The sequence below is a fragment of the Amphiura filiformis genome, chromosome 7 (assembly GCF_039555335.1).
Source record: "Amphiura filiformis chromosome 7, Afil_fr2py, whole genome shotgun sequence".
Taxonomy (NCBI): domain Eukaryota; kingdom Metazoa; phylum Echinodermata; class Ophiuroidea; order Amphilepidida; family Amphiuridae; genus Amphiura; species Amphiura filiformis.
Window position 1 is genome coordinate 53,429,157 of NC_092634.1, and position 18,385 is coordinate 53,447,541.

General features: G+C 37.5%; 1 protein-coding gene across 2 annotated transcripts in view; it reads left to right on the forward strand.

Annotated features, from left to right (window-relative positions):
* The window catches only part of LOC140157337 (phospholipid scramblase family member 5-like), a 72,565-nt gene continuing 54,180 nt past the window's right edge, over nucleotides 1–18,385 (forward strand). For both annotated transcript variants that reach the window (XR_011859668.1, XM_072180492.1), the window contains exons 1-7: nucleotides 1–259; nucleotides 9,460–9,804; nucleotides 10,657–10,813; nucleotides 11,448–11,525; nucleotides 13,198–13,274; nucleotides 13,943–14,073; nucleotides 14,534–14,654. Coding sequence is in view for 1 of the 2 variants with exons in the window: in XM_072180492.1 (XP_072036593.1) it covers nucleotides 9,487–9,804; nucleotides 10,657–10,813; nucleotides 11,448–11,525; nucleotides 13,198–13,274; nucleotides 13,943–14,073; nucleotides 14,534–14,654 (882 nt within the window). In the remaining variant the exon portion in view is untranslated. The remainder of the gene's footprint in view (nucleotides 260–9,459; nucleotides 9,805–10,656; nucleotides 10,814–11,447; nucleotides 11,526–13,197; nucleotides 13,275–13,942; nucleotides 14,074–14,533; nucleotides 14,655–18,385) is intronic.

Sequence of the window (18,385 nt, forward strand, 5' to 3'; positions counted from 1 at the left end):
AAGTAGTGTATTGAATATGTTGAGGTTTTGTTAAAAATACGCCCTACCGATATTTGCTTCAGTGGTATAAATTTATTTTTTTATTTTTTATTCATCACAAAAATAGGGTGCGATACTGGGACTGGTATTACTATTCAATGATAAATTCATCAATCGATTTATCGGTCTGCCATCTGCAGTGAAAGTGTGTCTGCGGGCTAGGGCTGTATACATGCTGGGTAGATGCAACGAGTCAGATTCTGTCAGTGGCATTTTAAAGGTATGTTGTGGTGGTAGACCATATTATTATTATTATTATTATTATAGCAGGTGTATTACGTGTCGGCCGTATGTGTAGCTTCACCCTAGACTAGTTCCAGTAGGCCTAACTTTAACTCAGTACCGTACCGCGATACCAATCAAATGAAACGACCAAAAGATAAAGTGACTGACTATCATTGAGGACTGAGTTCCGCAGTCTACCGCGATATCGGTATCTTAATAATTTATCATTTAAAAAGGACGTTATTAGACGTCACAGACGTCGCTAATCCAGGTTTCTCAGTAGGCCTACCTTCCATCGTTAGAAATGGTTTTTTTTTTGAATAAAAAAAAATCCTGTTTTGCCAAATGAAACATAGCTAAATCCTAATCCTTTATAGTTAGTCCTAATTAGCAATCAAAGTCAAATTTTAATATTTAGCCTATTTTTGGAAATAAGGGACAAAAACATGCGTTTTTAGCATGTTTAGGGTGTTTTTCGTATGCTGTGACAATCAAGCCTAAAGACTTGTACTAAGACTAATTTCAGTCTGCTCATTCTAAATTTTGGAAAAGACATATACTCAAAATCTTGAATGCTTAGACTTGTTCCAAATCTTTGATTTTTTTGACTCGATTGTCAGAAAACATGCCAAAAATGCATGTTTTTGGCTCTTTTTTCACGAAATTAATAAAATAGTGAAATTTTTTTTCATCTACAGTTAGGACTAAATGAATGATTAGGATTGAGCTATGTTTCATTTGGCATAACTTGATAATATTTTTTAAATCCCCAAAAAATAGTGCTGTATTTTTCTGGGATGTGGAGTAGTACATTCATGCATTAATATTCCTATAATTGCCTTTGTTTTCAACATAGGCCTACAATGGTTTAATTTAAATTGGATTGTTCTCATATTTGGTCTAGAACTAGAAGCTGTTCAAACATACAATACAATTTTTTTTTAAATTGCATTTAACCTGGTTTTAATCGACACACAGTTCATTAATTTAACATTTTACCAATTTATATATAGGCTACCAGCTCAGCTCAGCAATTGGCTAGCCGACACCGGCATTGCATTAACGATAATATGATATAAATGCTATGTTATTTTTATGCGCCGCTGGTATGCAATGGTAAGGGACCGTATGACATAGACCTATAAAACAAGTGGACAAGCACAATGTTAAATTACAATCGCATGCATTATTTTTTTATATTATTGTATTTGTAGATCATGTACTCGTTTTGTGTGGCTCAATATTGTAAAACAATACAAGTGTCAAGTCCGGGAGTCAAGCTCACCTTCTTTTACAGCCTATTTCCGGTTTGATTTTGACGCTTAAATTCGCTGTCAAAAAGACGTATGTACTTTGCTTGAGTCTATATAGTCTACTGTAGTAGACCATTTTAATTTATTATCCCTCTAAAATAATCCCTCTGACTATGAAAAATCAACTTGTTCCGATTCAACAGCCCCCCCCGCCAACAGCTATCATGAGAAAATGCCTTTTTTTTCTCTGGGCAGGGCAGTCACTGGGGATGTGTTGTGTTTTTGCTGAACCATGAAATGGTATCAGCCTATATGAGTGTATGTTACTTACTTGCTTACTTACTTACTTACTTACTTACTTACTTACTTACTTACTTACTTACTTACTTACTTACTTACTTACCAACCATTTGGTCTGAAATGGACATATCTTTAAATGCCACGAAGGTATGAACCCCAAGTGGTGTCAAATAAAAGAGAAAGAAGTAAAGAATATAAGAAAAATATTTCCTAAAATCAGAGGTCATCCAAGGGGTCACGGGGGTCATAAAAGGTCATTTTAACCAAAAATGCTCCAATCGAGCTGAAATTTATATGCAATGATCCTTATGACATTCTAAACATGTTTAAAATATTTTAATATTCACTTAAGGTCATTAAGGGGTCATAAAGGGGTCAAAGGTCAAGTTGTCAAAAATGCTCCAATTGAGCTAATATTTAAATGCAATGATCTTTATGACATTCTAAACATGTTTAAAATATTCCAATATTCATTTAAGATCATTCAGGGTTCATAAAGGGGTCAAAGGTCACGTTTTCAAAAATGCTCCAATTGAACTGATATTTAAATGCAATGATCTTTATGACATTCTAAACATGTTTAAAATATTTTAATATTCACTTAAGGTCATTAAGGGGTCATAAAGGGGTCAAAGGTCAAGTTGTCAAAAATGCTCCAATTGAGCTAATATTTAAATGCAATGATCTTTATGACATTCTAAACATGTTTAAAATATTCCAATATTCATTTAAGATCATTCAGGGTTCATAAAGGGGTCAAAGGTCACGTTTTCAAAAATGCTCCAATTGAACTGATATTTAAATGCAATGATCTTTATGACATTCTAAACATGTTTACAATATTCATTTAAGGGCATTAAGGGGTTATAAAGGAGTGATATATACATATACCACAATATACTGCCAAATCCCCATGGTTCAGCTATGGTGCGGTAACCGCTCTAGTTAATATGCATGGAATGGTATGAACTACCGTATTTATCAAAAAGGGAATGCAGTTTATGCATGGAATGATGTGAATTGTTTATCAATAAAAATTCCCTTTAAAAGGGAAGGCCAGCCTCAATGCAGAAGAGGTCTTGTAAATAGTTTGGGTCACCGTGAAAGGCATTATTTAGGATCACGCTTACATCCATGTTACATGACAGTTCACCAAACCATCAATGGTGAGAACGTGCACACTGAAACAGCAAAAAACATTAACTCCTATAACTCCTGTCAACTCTTTAATATTACTCCAAATTGTTCTGTATTTTTGTCTTTACTGCTTTTCACCCATGCTTATTATTAAAATCAAAAAATACACTGCAGTTGTTAGTTAATTCGCTATGTAAACTCAACTTACATGCACATTTTATTTTAAAATGCTTTTATATTATTTCGCAATGTATAGTTTACTATAAGGCCGTGTAAAATTAATATTTTGGTTCTCGTCCCTCCCTCCTCAATTTCTGGGATTTGTCAGATTTTTTTTTTTTTTAGATTTTTCAATTTTTTAGACTTTGGAATGATTTATGAAATCTTCATACATATAAATAAGTTTATTAGAGAACAAGCATCACTTCCAAGTCTTTTGTGGTACTCTAGGGGTTTATCCCTCAGAATCTCACATTTGAAAAAAAAAAAGGGCCTCATCGTTTCTTCGAGCACTGTTGGAGAAGACCGAAAACTACTGACAATGCTAATTTTACATTGGAAAAAAAAAAAAAAAAAAACACCTCCCTCCCTCATCAATTCATGAAAATCCTCTGGACGAGAACCAAAACATTAATTTTATACGGCCTAAAGTAGATAGTGGCAAGCACATGATAAAGGACTGATCATTCACTACAATCTTCACTTTTAAACTGTATTTTTTGAATGTGTTGATTGTTAGTCCGAAACTCCTGCAAAGCTATGGACATGGCATCTTACCTACTCCATTCTGTAATAGTCTGCATTGTGTGTTTTCTGTTAAAGATAGTAATAATATCATCAATAACATTTTGAGTCAATTTTTCCATAAAACGATACAGGATAGGATAGATAATTACTTTGACTTCAATGTGGTCCATGTAATGAAGATTTTGATTCTACAACATTATTAGATCTGTTATCAACATATCAATTCTATGCTCTAAGAATAGAATTCTAAACATCATGCTATGCTCAGTAGTCCACTGATATGACCTTGTTCCAGTGATCATTCCCCGCTAATTACTAATTGTTGACCATGTTTTTTTTGGATATGCTGATTGCTGAACAAGTTTATGTTTATATGTGTAGGCCTAACCTGTGATAACTTTTTAAGTCATAATTAATTCAAACATAACTTTGGCATTACTCAATCGTTTTCGTTCGTTGAAACGGCAAAACATACTATCTTTTCCTTGCAAATCGAATTAGCAGACATCAAAAACATTTCCACCACAAGTAGTAAAAAAAAAATTCATACCAATAGAAGAAGACTATAATCTTAGCTAATCTTTAGTGTACACAAATCCCATCTCAGAATTAGATACCAGCACTATGGGCTGGCGAAAAGGGGAATGCAGAGCAGTATTGAGTTTATTTGATGGCATAAATAGCAGGCCGTAACCATGGTAACGTATGCAGCGCTCTTAGTACTAATAGACTAGGTACAAGACTTGCAAGAATTTATATCCACCTTCACGGCCTCCTTACCTTGAAGGAAAAGCAAAATAACCATTTGGACTGCTTGGAAAATTTTCTTGGAAATAGGCCCAGAAACTGCTTTTTTTTTTAACCCTCACAATGTTATTGGAAATAATTAGTGACGGATATTTAGGTCCTATATTTTTTTGAAAAGAGAGGAAAGAACTCTCTTAAAGTTAAAACTACACGATTCAAGCCAAAACGCGACAAAATTCTCCCTTTTTCATGTTTTTAAAACTAATTGTTTTACTTATATTATTAGCTTAAGGTCTTTTGGAGAAAAAAAAATACGAAAAATCGAATTTTTAAATGACCGTCGGCTTTTCCTCCCAGCTACATAGCCTACCATTAGATTTATAAAGTTTACTTCGAGGACTGTTAAATATCAAAAATGTCAATTTTTAATAATTTGCCATAAAATTTGTATTATATCGAGAATTTAAAAAAAAAAGTCAAAATTGTTTGATACCAAAAGAACATCTCTCGTATTCAGAATATATTTAATGTAATTCGATATGTCTGATGTGCTCTCATATACGTCCCAGAAAAAAATACTGTGCATACGTTGCTATTCAAGCCCTTAACCCTAACCGCCTAAGGGCTTTTTGGCGACGGGAAGGGAAAGAAGGAAAGAATAAAGAGATAAAAGAAGGAAAGAAGTTGTTTGCTCTGGGTGGGATTCGAACCCGAGACCCCTCGCATGCCAAGCACTCGGTCGGCGACACTTTTATCACTTAGGGCGATTGCGTCATCACACCACGTGGGATGCATGCACGAACAGCGCATATATCAAGTAGTATTTTGCAGTAAGAGCGGGGAGTGTTCGCCCTAGGGGCAGGTTCGCCCACCCCTTGTTTCTCAGCACTACGGCTATCAGGGAATTTGGTGATGGCAAAATTAGGTGACATAGGTCATTATAAACTTCTCATATTAGCTACGCGACATATAGGGACGTGTTCCTCGAACTGCAGCCAAAACAAAAAAATTACACCAAAACGTAATTTTTTCTTGCATTCATAATGTTGTATTATCATTGATACATAAATACAGATGGTTTTAATGGAAATCTGTATTGGGAACATATGGGATTTGTCAAAGATTTAATGCAGTTATAATCTCCTTATTCGATTTGTGTTTTGCATACCCTGAAGAAAATACAAAAATGTGCACAAGGGGCTCGTTCGCCCTTTTGAGGATGGGGCATGTTCGCCCTATATCTTCCCCGGGCGGACTTACCCCAAACTGGAGGGCGAACCTGCCCCATCAGCGTATTATGCAAAATATTGATAATTAAACCATTAAACAAGGTAAAACTACTGAAAAACATGTTTTTTTAAAGTTATGTGATATCGGTATTACTCATACCACAGTTTATGTCCTAATCCATTTCTCCCCGAAGTTGTAAACATGATACGTTTAAGCTCACTTTGGACCCCTACATTTTACCCTGATCCGACCCCTGCAACAAATTTAGTGACTCCCCAGAAGAGAATGAATGCCCTGTATACTCTTGCTAAATGTTTGCATTGAATGTGTTATTGTTATGCAATGTTTAAACCTTTTTTGTGATTAGGGTGAACTTACCCCAACATATGGGCGAACCTGCCCCAATATGGGGCAAGTTCGCCACTTTGCAAAACTTTTTTGTTTGCTCTATCCTGTTGCTATTGTATGGCCTATAGGTCTGGGATTGTGGCCGTATATAGCTAAGACATAGGGCTTTCACATGGGATAATCAGGTCATCCCTAACCTTAAAATTGACATCGCTAGGCTGGTCAGAAAAAAATAGGGCGAACACTCCCCGCTCTCCCCTATTCAGGAGCGTTAGGGTTAATAAGGCCTCATGAGATACTGTAACTGAGACCCTAATGAACGTTACATAATTTTAGCTAATGAGTATCAATTGGTTTTCTGCATCATGGATTCTAATTCATTAGGCCAAGTAAAATAAAAAAACGTGTTTCACGTCCGGGTTTTTGAAAAAAAGGAGGAAGAGGGGCCTTTTTATTTTTTATTTTTTATCGCAAAATCAGTGTAAATACCCATAATTAGAGTTGTTTTAGTAGTGTTTTTGCGTATACAATAATGCCTGGAAAAAGGAGGAGGCCTCTTTTTATTTGTAGTTCTGAGAGATAGGCCCCCTATAACTATCACAAAACCTTATAAAAGTGTTTCTTGTATATAAGCAAGGCCATAGAAAGCATCTCTACTTCCTAGACATATTTTTTGAAAAGTTATAACTGAATTTCAAAAAATAAAAATAAAATTGAAGAAACCTCAAAAAAGGAAGCGGGAGGGGTCGTGAAACATGTTTATTTTTTTTTTATTTGGCCTTAAACAAATAATCAATTAATTGTCTACATGTAAATGTACATGTATGATCTGTTTTATTCTGGGATTTCATCCATGGCATTTGGATGTATGACAGTATAGGCCTACTTCGATCAGAATATATATAGAATTATATTTAATGACACGGTGATCGAGCCATGCAGTGATGTCTATATGCAAGGAGGTTAGAGATAAAGATTATAGGGGGGGGGGGGGGGGTCATGAATATACTGGTGTCATAGAATTTTTAAACCAAAAATAGAGGGGTCTTACTATTTTTACACCAAAAAGCAGGGGGTATAAAAGTATTAAGGGATGGTGACTCAAAATTTTCGTACACCGCGCGCGCACGTTCTTAAGAGCTCTGGTCGAGCGTTTCGGCACGGTATTTTTTATGGGACATGAGAGCACATCAGACATATCGAATTGCATTCTGAATACGAAGAATTCCTTCTGATATCAAATAATTTGAAATTCGCGATATAGGCCTAATACATATTTTATGGCAAATGATTAAAAATTGATAATTTTGATATAGGCCTACAGTCCTCGACATAGGCGTAGATCGGGGGATAACGGTTATCCCCGATCTACGCCTATGTCGAGGACTGGTAGGCCTATATCAAAATTATCAATTTTTAATCATTTGAACCCCCCACTATTTTGTCGGGGTGCATACAATCATCCCCCTAATGTTGACGCATGTATGTGGGTTTTTGAACAAAGTAACTTTATATTTGGCCATTTTAGCCCAAAAGTGCAAATTTTTGTGCGCTGCGTGCGAATTTATTCTACTTTTGCACCATATTTCATCAGCTTCAACATGGCAAACATTTTCGCGCGCCTTTGTACCCGGTACCATAAGCTTATTCTATCGCTAAAAGATGATGGATTCACTATACTTCCAGAATTTTTTCCAACTCCAACGCCCCCCCATGACAAAAAGAAATATACGCCACTGGTCCTCGAAGTAAACTTTATAATCTAATTATAATTGTAGGCGCCCTACTTGAAGTGCACTGAAGTCAATTGATCGTCTGTTCATCCCAGCTACAAACAATACATTGGATTTGTAAAGCTTACTTCGAGGACTGTTATATAGGCCTATATAAGATCAAATATTTAAAAAATATCAAATTTTAATAATTTGTCATAAAATTTGCTAGATCGCGAATTTCAAAAAATCTAATTTATTTTATCAGAAGGACATTCCTCGTATTCACTGAATACAATTCGATATTTCAGATGTGCTCTCATGTCCCACAAAAAATACAAACAAAAATTAGTTCCTATATAGCGAGGGTGGCCTAAAAGTCAGGATCGTCTATACAGAACATGCAACTGCAACACATTTCAATACGCAGTGACTGTGCATGGTGATTTTTTGGAGGGGGTACGGGTACGTAGAGGTCAAAATGGGCTACAATCATTAGCCTACGTGCGTAAAATTGGCTAAAAAGGGTGGAAAATAACTTTTGAATAACACTAACCCAGCCGGCATAATTTTCATCTCGTAGACATAAAGCTTCATGATTTGTCTCATTTTTGCATAAATTAGGGTACCTGCAGGTAATATGGGACCATTAAGGACGTTTAGCTTATTTGCATAAAAACTAAAGAAGATATGCCCACAAGAGATTGTTATGATGAACAACCTGTCCTTTAAGATTAATAAAACAGGCAATGTTACCTTGTTTTTATGTTTGTTTGGACGCTATGACGTCAAAATGACGTCATCGTCAAGTGTCCCATATTACCTGCATGTGCAGGTGGACACTGTGTTATCTCTATGGTGAAAATCAAAAAGTTCAGAAAATCACTCTTTTGTTCTAAAAACATTTTTGTTACATGATTTTGAATGTTAAATGCAAATTTCTACAAGAAAATTCAATTTTCTAAATAGTTTTGCTTTTCGCATTGACAATGCACACAATTTCCTATGTGTCCCATATTACCTGCACCCATTCAGTTGAAAATCAGAGAAAATAATCATTCAATAAAAGGAAAGTGCCACTTGTCAGTGGAATTTTACCTGCTGATAAGCTTAACCCATCACCTAAAGATCATAAAAATGACAAATGCCCCTCAGTACCAGAGTTTTTGGATACACAATCATAAAATGTGACGTCATTGATTTTATATCAGGCCAAAAAAAACGACATAATTTTTGGGCAATTTCACTCTTTTGGCATTGATTTCCAAGAGTTTGATACACAGACTCCAAAACTGCATTTCTAGAAGCACAATTGATGTCTCTAAACACTTAACAAATCAACTTAAAGTGTTTACCTTCTCTAAGCTACTTTTTGTTAAAATGAAAACAGGTGTCCCATATTACCTGCTGTCCCATATTACCTGCACCTACCCTATGACGCAAGTAATAACTCTAGTTTAGATCCATGGCAAAATCTCAACCATGATCACAGAATTAGAGAAGCTGTGACCATGATGGGCAAGCATCATTTAGCCAGTAGCCTGACCTACACTAACGCGTAGGTATCGCTGACCTACGCTAACGGATCAGTTGCGCTGGCGCGATCAATGTTCGCTCTGCGCGCTCGTAACGGACATCGAGATCAGAAGGAAGTGGGCATGTCACCATTTTGTTTTCTACAAACATTTTCAACGTGAAATTTGTTTATTCCTTTCATGCAGGTACATGAATAACAGATTTTAAACAAAATGTCAACGGATCCTCTGCAAAGCACAGGCCAAGCGCCACCTCCTGCTGATGGACAACCACCACAGTATGCAGGGCAACCTCCACAAGCCGGACAAAATCCACCACCCGGGCAATATCCACCACCGGGACAAAATCCACCACCCGGACAATACCCGCCGCCTGGGCAATATCCTGCACCCGGGCAGTATCCACCGCCCGGACAATATCCACCACCCGGACAGTATGGCCAGGCCGGACAGTATCCGCCACCCGGACAGTATGGCCAGCCCGGACAGTATCCGCCACCTGGACAGTATGGCCAGCCCGGAGTCCCGCCTGTAAGTTAAAGCCTAAACATCCGATCCATAATTTCACAAACCATGCATGCATAGGCCGCCGATCCTGACTTTTAGACCACCGAGCTATGAGGTCAAAATGGTATACTTGGTATGCGTTTTGACAGCAATTTACGCTAGCAAATCATTCATTTTTCAAGCGTGTTTGACATCTTTTTACTGCGTGACGCAATTCTGCACTGTCTTATTCAAGATAGCGAGGGTGGTCTAAAAGTCAGGATCGCCCATGAGGGCACACCATTCCATTTTATACGGCGATCTTTTCTTAAGATCTCCCCATCTACATATAAATGACAATATAAGGTTCCATATTGTTCCCCTGATAGTTAGGTCTTAGTAGAACAACAAGTTTCAACTTGGGATAATTTTCCGGGATAATTTGTTTGTGATGATCAGCTAGCAATTCCGTTGAACGCCGCCCAGGATCGCCGCCCAGGATCGCCGCCCATGGCATGAGAACATACAAGCGTAAAACGACTAGGTAAGGGACCATTTAAAAATTCACGCCAGGGGGGAGTGGGAGTTTTGGTATAAAATACCCACCACCCCGCGTCAGTTTAAGATTTCGGATCCTTTGTTTTACCCCTTTTTCTCCATTTAAAACTTGACCCCCCCCCCTTTATGGCTCAATAAAAACTCAAGATTAAACCCTCAAGACTATACCAACGAAATTCGAACTCCGATCCCTTAGATCTCCCACACGCTGGCGTAAATATTGAACGGCTAATGGCAAATTGTATAATTTACGCAATGTCTGTTCCCAACAAAGGCAGCAACGAATAAGAAACATGGCATATAATCTTTACATTTATGCGTTCATTGTATCGAATATAGGTTGCAGGTCAACCAGGGGTACCAGGTCAACCCGGGGGTGCCCCTGCAGCGCAATGGATGCCTATGCCACAAGGTGTTGTTGGATGTCCACCAGGGCTCGAATACCTGACACAGATTGACCAGATACTTGTGCATCAACAAATAGAACTTCTCGAGTGTAAGTTTTTGATTTTTTTTTCAGTACACATCTCCCGCTTCATTATTAACTGGCCTTTTCTTCGGAAGTGGTGGGTCCCAAACATACTGGGGGCATGGGGGGGGGGGGGGTCACCAATTTTGGAAAGAAAAATAGGTGGGGTCACAAAATTTGTGATGATTTGTGATGACCAAAATGTAGGGAGTCACAAGATGACCACAGATAGTGTGTATTTCATTCAAAAAGACTGATTTCAATACAATTTTAGCCTGTTTAGGGGGTACTTAACCTGTTTTGGGGGTAAGGTGTATCGGTGGTGCCGGTGTAGGGGTGTGTGTGTGGGGGGGGGTCATAAACTGTTTGTTGCCGAAATAGGCGGGTCGCAATTTTATTGAAGCCGACTTTTTGTAAATTTGGGACCCCTCCCTTTCCGAAAAAATGCCACCCCTTAAAATTTATTATGGCCTAAAGTTTTGTTTAGTAAGCAAAAGGTATCTATCCTGGAATATTTGTGAACAAGTTGGAAAGAAAAAGAGCAAGGTACACCGGTTTCTGAAATGCAAAATTTATGAAATGGGATTTTTAACAACACGCCTTTGTTCATAATAGTTATAAATAATGTTATAATATTTACATGTCAATTTTCTGTTTTCAGTGTTCACAAACTGGGAAACGAGTAACCGGTATCAAATAAAGAATAGTCTTGGCCAACAAGTCTACTTTGCAAATGAAGGTACAGAGTAGGTGATTAGGGGCTGGGCAATAATTATGAGCCCTGGGGAGGATAAAATTGGGGAGGGGCAAGACATTTTTGGCCAGCCAAATGGTGGGGCGAACAATTTTTGGCCAGCCGGGGGAACAAGCAATTTTTGGCACACATTTATGAGGTGCCTCTCAAATTAACCGCTCTAAATAGGAAAATAGTACGTAAACACATATGCAAATTTTCCTATTCACAGCGCTTGCATAAATATATTTTATCTGAACCATTAAGGATTGCAAATTGGGACCCCAAAAATTTGGCACATGAAATGGGGGAAGCGATTTTGACTGGCCGAGGTTGGGGGCCAGCGATTTTTGGCAGGCTGTTTGGAAATTTTAACACGAGGGCTCATATTTATTGCACAGCCCCTTAAATATAAGCGTATCATCAATGTCGTTGTAGCATTATAAATTATACTGGATGGGCCTATTGCAATGTGGAGGATAGGGGCTACAGTGTAGGGGTGTAGGCCCTACATCCCTATGATTGGGTCCCATGAAATGATCGTATTACCATGTGTACGGGTCTAATGTATTTCTATAGTGTTTTTGCATATTATCCTATTTGTTTCAAAACCACTTCTTTAAATACGTTTTTTGTACAGCTCAACTTACCGTACTTTGCCTAACCAGACAGTCAATGCCAAAATTGTTACTACACCTTTACATCGAATCTCTTTTTGATGTCTGTCATTTTGAACATCACACTTGAAAGATGTATGCTATGTAGAAACTTTATTTTGCAATTTCATAATTTGCATATTATTAGCATATTTGTAAGAAAAAACATGAAAATCAATAAATACCTATATTTTTCACAATTTCAATATTTTATTAAAATGTGTAAAAATCAAAATTTTTTGGATGATCAATATTTTCTTTGAATATTTATCAAATTTCTTAATTTAGGTATAATACAGTGCAGAAAAAGATGTCAAAACAAATCTGTTAAAACAGATTTCCAATAAATTGTTCCATTTTCCATTTTGGGTTAAATACTCAATTTTCATGCGCGGGATATTTGAAACATAAAATGAAAACATGTCCATTGCACTTTTTCCTCGAGATGTACTATAATATCAAGGTTACGGATATATTATAATCCTTCTTATCTTCACTGATCCATCAGATACCTATTGTTATGAATGATCAATGAAAAGGTTCAGAACTGGGCTACTAATGGTCTGTCAAGTATCTATAGTTATTTTCATGACTGTGTCAACTCAAAAATCATGCAAGGTCGAATGTAGGAAAAGTATGATCATGTTGAGAAATTCCTATAACATGGATATGATTCTGAAAACCCCTGGAAAAGGGTATAAAAAATCTAATAACAGTCCAGTAATAGCTAAGTTGTTGGTCAAGATTTGCCTCCACCGGGAATCGAACCGGGGACCCGTGCAACAGATAGAGTCAAAGACCTTAACCGCTGGTATGGATTCAGTAGGCTTTACTATAGAGCAACACAACCCGTATTAAAAATTCGCCCGTGTTAAAAGTTTCTGAAATCGGAGAAAATTTGTTCATATCGCTCTTCTTGTGCATTAAGCATCATAACGACACGTATAACAAATGAATGGTAGGGCATACAGTAACATACCCTATTATTTTTTTTAATATAAACAATATTATTCCACTTTCAGAGTCGGATACATTTCAGCGGCAATGCTGTGGTCCACAACGTGGATTTGTTATGCATATTACCGATAATAATCAACAGGTATGTATGCCTACATGATGCCTACATGAATTGCAATTATGCGGCAGAACGTCTCTCATATCCCGTAATTGCGATTATACAGCCGGACGTCTTTCATATCCCCTAATTGCGATTATGCGGCAGGACGTCTCTCATATCCCGTAATTGCGATTATACAGCAGGACGTCTCTCGTATCCCCTATAATTGCGATTATGTGGCATGACCACAGAATTGGTTTTAATTCTGTGGGCATGACGTGTCTCATATCCTCAAATTCCGATTATGAGCTATTATGCGGCAGGACGTCTCAAGCTCATCCCCTATTTTAATAATTATTTTTACATTAACATAATTCTATCATTCTTTGTTCATAAAAATAAACATACAAAGAATACATAAGAAACCCGTGACATGCCTGTTTTATAGGAGACCCAAACGCATGCATGGTATAAAAATCGTGGTATAATGACGAAGGTAGAATGGTAAAAATGTTGTGGTATACGTCAAAAGCATAACACAATATTACAAAACATAGAAAACAATTATCAAAATCAGTACAAAATAGTTTAGATATATCATATAAACGATACATGCCTAATTTGTTTCGATAAAACAATTAAATCACATTGTTTTGATGGAATTAGCAATTTCTTTCTAAATGCTTATTACCCGGATTTATACCATTCAGGAAGTTATGCGAGTTACTCGTGAATTCAAATGCTGTGCCGGATGTTGTTGGTGTGCTGGTTCGGACAGCTGTGCCATGGAAATACAAGTGGAAGCACCTGTAGGAACTGTGATAGGTCACGTCAGACAAGCGTAAGTGAAAGGCTATAATGCACACAAACATTATTTAATTCTATAGCAAATAAATGGACATGGTAGAATAGAGTAAGTGAGTGTGGGGATGAGACGAAATGCCCCTGTAAATTTAAGTTTGCCAACACAGACAATAAACCTTTTCTGATAGACTTGCACTTGCAATCAAGTGCATGGACGGTTTTACAAGTGTCCCGGGGCATTTTGCATTTGATTGTAGTTAAAAAATAAATGCTTTAATGAATTATAGTGGATTAAGATTCCAAACGATCTTGAGTTGTGGGACCTTTTTTTATTAAAACATTGCCTATTAGGAACTCATTAATGAGTGATTCTGACCTCTTTTTAACTGCAGAATATAACCTCTGATTGATGAGCCATTCAACTGAAAATACTGAAAACAGGAAGTTACTCCAAAAACCATATCTACACCTATATATTATTGTGTTTTACCTCACAGATACAGTCCATGGCCACCTCGATTCACAATTCTTGATGCAAACAAAACAGAACTGCTGAAAGTTGAAGGACCTTGCTGCATTTGTCAAGGAGTTTGCTGTACATGGGACCAAGAATTTAATGTAAGTTAAATACATACAATTATGTAGGCGTCACACGCGTATCACACACGCTATACGCTATACATTTCAATTTTTGGCTATCCAGGCCGTCATGCCCGCATAAGCAATGTAAGCATAACACTTACAATAATGCTGTTGTACACAATTCTTTGTGCGAATAATTTCAATTGGGAACAAGCTACCTGCTGAAACAGTTGCAGCACGTCCATCTGTCTCCCGATTTTTACTCGCACCTCTTACTGTGGGGGGGTGGGGGCGAGCAACTTTTGGCGAGCCGAGCTGAGAGGGGGAGGCAAGCGATTTTTTTGGCACATATTCACGGGACGCCTTTTAAATAAAACGATCTAAAAGGGCTTAAAGGACAACAGTACGGAAACGCTTTAATATGCTAATTTTCATGCTCGCTGCGTTCGCAAAAGAAACTCCTCAACAAAAGTTTGGAAAGTATTATCAAGCATCTATATCTTAGATTAATTGTGCCATGTTCATATCGCAATGCTTATCAATAGGTAGCTACTTTTAATTATCATTTACAATAACACCACATTTTGAAACAATCATCTTTATTACGATTGACACGTTTTGTGAATATCGCAGGGTCTTAAACAGAATGTACCAAATTGACCATTATTCTGTGCTCAAACAACACCAGTCACAAACCTCAATAGCGGGTGGAAAAATCATACGCACCACAACAACCAGCCACCTCTTCCTAATTCTGCTCACCAGCCTAGTCACACGTTGCTGTGGGATAGCATTCCATTCTTCAACCAGGATTCGTCACAGGTCATTCAAGCTGGTTGCATTGGCTACTCTGACACGTACAACACGACCAAGCTGGTCCCATACATGCCATAGGGTTCAATTGAAGTCTGGGCTGATGACATTCTATAGTATTCTGTAGGTAGTCGTTGACTACCCTGGCTCTGTGGTGGCGAGCGTTGTCATCTTGGAGGATTGCATTAGATCCCAGATTGTGAATGGGATTGCAGCTTGCTGCACAGAGTAATGTGCTAATCTGACACGTTCTGTTTGAGACCACACTACATTCATACGTGTGTTGCTAATCTTCGAGTATCGAGTTTCGAGTTCGAGTATCGAGTTTCGAGTTGCAATTTTCGAGTATCGAGTTGCAATTGTCGAGTATCGAGTTGAAATCTTCGAGTATCGAGTTGCAATTTTCGAGTATCGAGTTGAAATTTTCGAGTATCGAGTTGAAATTTTCGAGTATCGAGTTGAAATTTTCGAGTATCGAGTTGAAATTTTCGAGTATCGAGTTGAAATCTTCGAGTATCGAGTTGCAATTTTCGAGTATCGAGTTGAAATTTTCGAGTATCGAGTTGAAATTTTCGAGTATCGAGTTGCAATTTTCGAGTATCGAGTTGAAATTTTCGAGTATCGAATTGAAATTTTCGAGTATCGAGTTGAAATTTTCGAGTATCGAGTTGAAATTTTCGAGTATCGAGTTGAAATCTTCGAGTATCGAGTTGCAATTTTCGAGTACTATATATGAAAGGCAAAATACTTCAGATCAATCTAGATCAACCTTTGGCCTAATAAAATGTGTTTACCACTTTGATTAAGGGTCGCATGTGCGACAAATGCATCATTTGCAGGCAACCACCTTTATTTTGTCATTTTGAGTATGCTGAATCCAAATATTTTGTCTGCCGAAATCAATTTTTATCATGTGACCTTCAAAATGGCCGCCAAAAATGATGCTTTTAGCGCTTGTCGTTTGATAGATGTAAAATATGTAAGTGTTATAATGTTTCAATCCATGTAAAAGCTAGCAACCACCTCTAATTTGTTATTTTGGATGTGCTGAATGCAAATATTTTATTTGTCAAAATCTATTTTGATCATGTGTCCTTCAAAATGGCCGGCAAAAAGTCTGCCTTTAGCGCTTGTCATTTGAATGATGTAAGAGCTTGTTATAATGTTTATATATCCGCGTAAAAGCTGGCAACCACCTTTGTTTTGTCATTTGGGGTATATTGATTCCAAATATTCTGTCTGCCAAAATGTATCTTTTTCACATGACCTTGAAATGACCCAAAAAGGTAACGTTTGTATAGGAATATACAGGTGGCCAAAATTGAAAGTGCCAAAATGTGTGCATCCAGCATATCAAATTAATCCGCATTCTCCAAGGATTCCAGAAATGCATTTCTTTTCTCAATAAGACCGATGGTTTTCAAGATAGGGGGTTTTAAAGGCCAGAAGTCTTGTACAGGGGTCAGAAAATAAAAATGCTCGGATTTTCTTCAAAATGGTCGCAAAATGTTCCTCTTGTCATTTGGGATAAGAAAAAGAATAGTTTGCACAACGTCTGATGTCCAGTTCTTAAGATATGGGGCGCCAACTAGAAATCGCTATTAGCCAGAGAAGGGCGGCCACGATTTCTTGGAATTTAAATCCCGTTGCCGTTTTCCCATTCGATTAGGCCTACATGTGATTTTCTAAATTCCCCGAAATTCACCAAAATCACATATGTTGTGTAAAAAATATTGCGATTCATAATCTGCAGGAGTTCAACTTTGGACTCCAGTCTAAGTAGGTTTTTTCAGCCCGTTTTTCAGTCGACCCAATGCGGAAGTCAATGCGGAAATTCTGAGGGATTTTATGACGATGTGTTTAGGCACGATCGAGTCCCACCACCACTGCTATTAGCCTCAGTTGTTATGATGGTGACAAGTGGAATCGTGATCGATACACCATGAAGGAGGCATCCAAGGTGTCCCAAACTATTCTTTTTCTTATACCAAATGACAAGACGAACATTTTGCGACCATTTTGAAGAAAATCCGAGCAACTTTAATTTCTGACCCCTGTACAAGACCTCTGACCTTTAAAGGACCCTATCTTGAGAACCATAGGTCGCATTAAGAAAAGAAATGCATTTCTGAAAACCTTGGAGTACCCGAAGTAATTTGATATGCTGCATACTGACATTTTGACTCTTTTAATTTTTCACCCTATTTACCCGTGTACAAACTTTACCCCTTATATCAAGGTCATGTGGGAAAGAAACATTTTGGCAGACAATAGATTCGGAATCTCTATACCCAAAAGGACAAAATAAAGGTGGTTGCCAGCCTTTACGCGAATTTGCGTCTAGCTGAACGATTTTTCCATTTTCGCACCAGACTATACGTTTTCAACGATCAGATCGCGAAGTACTGTAGTCTAAATCCCAGTCGTCGAAAAAAAAAGTAAAAAAAGATTGCGGCAGCCGCCTGCTTGACGATATCAAAATAAAAATGCTTGACGAGAAAAAAAATTCGACAAATGACTCCAAAATATAGGAACTGTATACAAGTACTAAATTTAGAATACGATGATATGATCATGGTTGTGTTGTTAGTGTCTAAGTAGGCCTATATATGTTTTCGGAATAGTACATTTGTCGCGCATATTTAGGCAAATTAATCTAAATTGATCTGAAGTAGGCCTATGTTGCCTTTCATATAGTAAATATGGACGAGACTCGAATATTAATCATTTTGCATGTTTCAGTTTGAAACTCGAGTAGGCTCATATCAGCGCTTATTTCGTAGGTTTTCGAGTTTGTTACTCGAAATGCGCTCAAATGAACGAAATTCGAGTTAAACTTTCCTGTTGCAAATGATACATTTTTAGGCATGCGGCCCTTATTAACCCTCGTCCTACCAAGCCTTTTTTACTACGTATCTTACCAAGGGGGTGGTTACCACCCCCTCGGGAATTCG